Source organism: Antrostomus carolinensis, unplaced genomic scaffold (genome assembly GCF_000700745.2).
Source record: "Antrostomus carolinensis isolate BGI_N321 unplaced genomic scaffold, ASM70074v2 scaffold9055, whole genome shotgun sequence".
NCBI classification, from domain to species: domain Eukaryota; kingdom Metazoa; phylum Chordata; class Aves; order Caprimulgiformes; family Caprimulgidae; genus Antrostomus; species Antrostomus carolinensis.
The window spans coordinates 15,628-21,644 of record NW_010317102.1 but is presented as its reverse complement, the minus strand read 5'-3'; the positions used below and the strand labels follow the sequence as shown (position 1 = coordinate 21,644).

Here is a 6,017-nt window from a genome sequence, read left to right as displayed (position 1 = left end):
CAGGGGGGTTGGGACTGGATGAGCTTTAAGGTCCCTTCCAACCCAAACCATTCCATGATCCTATGATTCACCGACGGAGCTGGACCTTGTGGGATCCCCGTGGAGAATCGCTGCTCCAGCGAATCGAGCTTACGCCACTTGTAGCTGGGGATCTGCATGAGCCTTGTTCGTCCGTGTAACACTAATCTAGTCACAAATGAGGCAAGAAGAAGCAGAAATGAAACTCTTGCTAGGTGCCCAGCTGAACTAAGGAATTGAGGTTGCTTGCTGTAGGGAGGATGCTGCCACATTATCCTGCTCCTTCCTTATTTGTCACTTCTGGATGTGGTTTACGACAAAGCTCCTGGGAATTCGAGGGTACCTTTTAGTACAATTGCCCAGGGAATTAAATCTATTTTTCCTCCCCAACACATCTCTCTTCCCTTCAGAGCTCTGAGATTAATACCTTCTTTAGAATGCTTTTAAATTAAATCACAAACTCTAATCAATTACAGTCAACTAATGTCCAGATGTCTAATGTGTCGGCTGGTAGGAGAAGAGGAAACCTTTGCCTCTTAAGAGCCTTTTGGAAATGAATATATTTGAGTTAGGGTTTGCTTGGATTAAGTTTGGGGAGAAATGCAAGCTGGGGGTGGGGGGGGGAATAAATAATTGTGTGTTACTGGAATTTAGCAGTGAGGCTAATTGATTTGGTTTGTTCTTCCTGGTGTAATGTCAGGTATTGTAAACAAGCTACTCTTATTCTAGAGGAGATGGACAAAAGGGTCTTGTGTTTGTGGGACAGGAAGAGTGGTGGGTGTTCTGATGTTTCTTACCAAAACAAACCTAATGTATAATTCCTGTGGAGGGAAATGGTGTGTCATTCCTTCAGCCCAGCAGCTCGAGGCACTGACGGCTGCTCCGCTGTGTGGCTGATAGCTGAAATCATTTTAAATTCATTCACCTGCCTTTTTAAATTCATTTTATGAGCTTTAGGGGGTATATTTTGAGAATATAAAACTACAGTTGATGCTGTGCTATCTGCTGCATTGGAGCTCATCTTCCTCTGAGTCTTGTTGAATATCTTACTCTTGCTTCTAACTAAAAAACCATCCAGTTTGGAGGCAGCGGGGAGGATTTGCCTTCCCTTACCCCAGCTCAGCCCCGGAGAGGCCCAGACAAAAAGGAACAGCATGTCTTTGAGCACATGCAAGTTGGGCATTGTGCAAGTTTCAGACAGGGGACTTCATGGAGCTGAGTGGACACAAAGGCGTGTCTGAGTTTCTCAATCCCAGACGGTTGTGATCTGCATTTTAATAGAAGAAAAAAAAATCAATTAAACAATCTTTGTAAATCTTTCCTAGCTTTAGGGCTAAGCCACTTCTGCTTTATTACATCTTTTATTATCCTGAGGGTAAAATTCTCTGCTTTTCTTTCCACTCCTCTTTTTAGTTTTATTTGGCTTCTTCTATAGCACACGGATCCGGTGTGTCTCTCCCCTGTGGCCGCGGTGAATTTCTAGTGTAGTTGTGTGTTTTTTAAGAGCTAAATGACTTTTACACATAGTTAACATTACAGGATGCCTTAAAAAGTGGCAGTAGCCATCTAATAACCTGAAGATGAAACGGTTGGAGATTTTTACAGATGTGGGGAGAGATTTCCCATCAATTCAGAGGGAATAACAACTTCTTTTTGCTTTCTTTTTCTAGGCTTACAGTAAAAATATTCGGTGTTAATGTGGATTTGCTGCTTTCATCATTTTAATATTTCATTTGAGGAATTTTGGGGTTTTTTCCAGCTGCTTTTTTTTTTTTAGTTTACATGAGTGGAACCTTCCTTTCAAGAAGTTGTTACTGGATTTTCTGTTCAGTGCATTTTCTGGCCTCGCTGGTGTGACTTCGGTATAGACACAGGTGTGTCCCGTGGACTGTGAAGCTGATGGGCTCCTGCCTTCATCACCCCCCCCAGCCCTCAAAATGCTTCTGGCTGAGCTGGAGGAGGAGGAGGAGAGAGGTCAGAGTGCGTTTTGACATGAGTAAGGACAATTGCTGTCAGGGTGTCTAGACAGACCTGATAAGGATATTAAAGGCTCACAAAGACGACCATTGTTGAGGGGTCAGGGAATCGGTCAAACACGTTGGTTTTTTTCTATATTTGTCAGGTATACAAGGCTGGGGGTAATAAGTTGTCTGGGGGCCAGGGTACATCTTTATTATGGAGTGGAAAGGCAAGAAGGCTGCGTTTGGTTAAAAGCTGTGAGTTTGTAAAGGTTTAACGCGGCTGCGTTTGGAGGTGGTGGCTGTCACTGAGGTGGAGCAGCTCACACGGATCCAGGTTTCCTCCTCCTTGTAGATGCTCATTCTGCACAGACTTTCTGCCATCAAATTAATCTTGAGAAGCTGTTTCATGCTCTTTAGAGAAGTGATGATGAATTCCTACCAATTAACGCTCTGGAGATCTTCTTGAAGAGACTGACTTGTATTTGAACACTCTCATTTGTAAACTACTTACTTTATTAAAGCACCACATAAACCAGCTACCGTTTGGAAGGCAGATTTGTGTAAAGAAGATGTGATGAAACATCACTTAGCATCCATCTCTGGTAATGAATGTCTGTGTGTGCCAGACACTAATCAATACAGCAAGCCTTTAATATCAGACTTGCCCTCAGAGCCAGAGCGAGTGATTTATCATTGTTGTTACTCATATCTGCTGGTCCCTGAAAGTCTTACTCTTGCCTTCACTGCATCTTTTAGTTGTCTTAAATCTTGTTACACTCTCTGTGCTCTCTACTTACAAGTGCAAAAGGCTTTTGTTTGTTTGTTGGGTTTTTTTTCCTCAGTAAAGAAACTACTCACACTGATGACTACAGAAAATAAAGGGTGCTAAGATATTCCTCACATGTCTGTAGAGGATGTAGGATTGTAACAGGGGAATCCAGAAACTTCAACTTGTCCTCTCCTTTCAACTGTCTTTAATTTGGAAGAATTTTAAACCAAGGGAAATGCAGGATTTGAAATTGAGTAGGCTTCATTGGAAATAACTAATCCGCACTTCTTAGCCTGAAGTTTGCGAGTACGATCTCCGTGCACAGGAAAATAAATCCTAGGAGCTGCGTGGAAGAGCAGCTCTTGGCTCTGATCACCAAATTTCAACCTGAAATGGTGGTAATTCAGTCGTTCAAGAGTATTTTAAAACGTCCTTTGATAGTTTGATGGCTTCTTACATAGGCTCTTTCTACCTCAGAGCCATGAGAACAGCTACAGCAGTTGATGGATGCGAGAGCTGCAGGTTATTTTCTTGCTGTGCATGGAGCCCCTTTGATGTGAGCACAAGTTATCACTTCCAGCTTCTGGCACGAGTAAGCTCGCGTTTCTCAACTGACATATATCTCAGAGAAGAGCAGCACCAGACGACAAGCTTCTGCTGTGTATTAACTTGTGAAAAGCTGGAATTGGTTCTTCTAACTGAAATACAGACCTGGTGATAATGATGCAAGAGCTCACTGCTCCTCCTGCCTTCAGAGAAAAATGTACTTGCAGCTTCTTTCCAGAGGAGAATGAACTATGACAGGACTCTGATGAAGGCTGTTGGCTTTATGGCATGTGCAGTCACTTACCAGTCTCGAAAAGCAGCTGTGAAGTTTTTCAGAGTGCCAAAAAATGTTGTCTTCATCAGAGGGAAACTTGATTGGAGTTAGATGCTGTTGGAATTCATTAAACACGATAGCTGAAGTTGCTGGAAAAGTGCCTCCCAGTGTAGACTTGTACAAGGCTCTGAGATTTGAGCTCAGCTGATGATTTTATTTAAGAACACTTTCTTTTTCCAGAGGCTTCCTGTCAGAGCTGTCCTTTCCTTTAGTTCTTCAGAGTTTGGGTTTGATGGCTCTGAAAGGTTTCACTTCTGCTGAAGTTCTGTTCTGGGCTAGACTGGTAAAGTCTGCAGTGCCAAATGAGCCTAGAACTGAAGCCTTACTGGTGAGACTGGAGTGTGTTGAACTGGAGACCAAAGAAGAGGAAGGGAGGAGTGTCCAGGACCATGGGCTGTGTTGAGAGGGAGCTCAGAGTGTTGGGATGAAGCATTGTGCTTTCCAGGCAGGTATACTGGCAGAAAAAAAAACCCCAAATGATCTTTAAAAACGTCTTTGCAAAGTGTTTCACTGACACTTTGTGTTTTAAAAAGGTTTAAAGGAAATTGGCTGAGTTTATTGCCTGGGTATTTGGGGTTTTTTCAGGGCATGGCTTTAGTCAACATCATAGAGGGAGAAATAATTCCCTGTGTTAGTTGAATCACTACATTAAGTACAATATATTAGATAAGGCAAAGCTGGCGATGGAAACCCATTTTGGAAATAGCCTGGTTTGTATTCCAGATTCTGCCAAAATAAAAGTAAAATGAATATGTTGAGGAGGGAGTGCCAACGTGCTCCAGTTTCTCATGTGAGGGGTGTTTGCTAATATTTGTGGAGACTCACAGACCCAGAATCACAGCCTGGTAGTACAGTCACCTCACCTGGGAGCTTTTTATCTGCAAACAAATACTCATTCACTCTCCAGGCCAGCAGTTCTGAGAGAGGACAAATTAAACAATGAATATAATCCTCCCAATTCTACTTTTTCTATATAATACCTAGTTCTTTCAAGAAATGAACCTGACTCTATATACTTCTATAAAAGATGTAGCCAACCTTTCTTTTGCGTGTGGGTGTTGCTGATAACTCTTGTCGGTTACATGTTGATTTCTTTGTTATACACACATCAGAGCAAAACAAACGGTCCTGTGGGTGAAGACTGTTAGCACAGGTGGAGAGATGCCTTTGTTTTTCCCTGTTATAGGTTTTTTTTGGTTTGTTTTGTTGTGGTTTTTTTTTACAGTGCTGTTTACAAGGTTATACAACCTGTAGTGTAAGCTGATGCGAGTCCCTCACAGCAAACTCGCTCTGCTAATAAACTTCCCAGAAGTATCTCTTCTGCTGAGCTTGTCTCTGACCATCTTAATTTTATTTCCTTATATTCTTAGGAGTTGGAGAAACTAGGACTGCGAGATGATGTGGATCTACATGTCTATGAAGTCCCAGTTGAATACCAGACAGTGCAAAGACTCATTCCTGCGTTATGGAAAAAGCACAGTCCACAAGTGAGTGAGTAAAGGCAGGAGGAGGAGGAAAAGACAGAGCAAATGGTTGAAACTTGTCATGCTTACAGCCACGAGCCTCATGTGAAGCCCCATTTTTAATGTACATTCAGACTGGTAGTCCCTGGTTAGATCTTTTCCTCTTTTGTGGTGAGAACACGTGAATTTGTAGAATTTTATAGCTCAGAATAGAGCGCTCCAATTAACGGGAGCAGCCGGTGTGAAGGGGCCGCTGCAAAGGGCTGTCTAGACAGTTTGCAGCCAGGCTGTGCCACCTGGGCTCGACTGTGAACGTGCCAACGTTCGTTTTTACCCTGATTAAATTACAATTTAGGCCAGGAGGGGGTGAAATAAGAAGAATTGTTCTGTACTGGAGCCATAACTTCATTGATAAAACGACTTGTTACTGTGATATTCACGCAAGAGCTCCTCTAACAACTCCATCAGTCTTTATCTGAGCATAGTTGATTTTTCCATCATTTATATTTTGGTTGATCTAAGTTGTTTCTTTTCTCTTGTAGTTGGTGGTTCACGTCGGTGTTTCGGGTATGGCTACGACTGTAACACTGGAGAAGTGTGGCCATAACGTAGGTTATAAAGGTTTAGACAACTGTCGCTTCTGCCCAGGCTCCCAGTGCTGTGTAGAAGGTGGCCCAGAGTGCATTGATTCCATTATTGACATGGACACGGTTTGCAAGAGAGTCTCGGCGCTGGGGCTGGATGTCACGGTCACTATATCTAAGGATGCCGGCAGGTATGGGATGCCAGTGACCCATAGAATCCCAGACTGGTTTGGGTTGGAAGTGACTTTAAAGCTTACCCAGTTTCAACCCCCCTGCCAACAGCAGGGACACCTTCCACTAGACCAGGTTGCTCAAAGCCTCATCCAACCTGGCCTTCAGCAC

General features: G+C 43.1%; 1 protein-coding gene across 1 annotated transcript in view; it reads left to right on the top strand.

Moving 5' to 3' along the window:
• The window catches only part of PGPEP1 (pyroglutamyl-peptidase I), a gene marked incomplete at its 5' end in the record, with an annotated part of 8,006 nt that overhangs the window by 983 nt on the left and 1,006 nt on the right, over positions 1-6,017 (top strand). The window contains 2 exons of the mRNA XM_010168462.1: positions 4,999-5,115; positions 5,634-5,866. Coding sequence (XP_010166764.1) covers positions 4,999-5,115; positions 5,634-5,866 — 350 coding nt within the window. The remainder of the gene's footprint in view (positions 1-4,998; positions 5,116-5,633; positions 5,867-6,017) is intronic.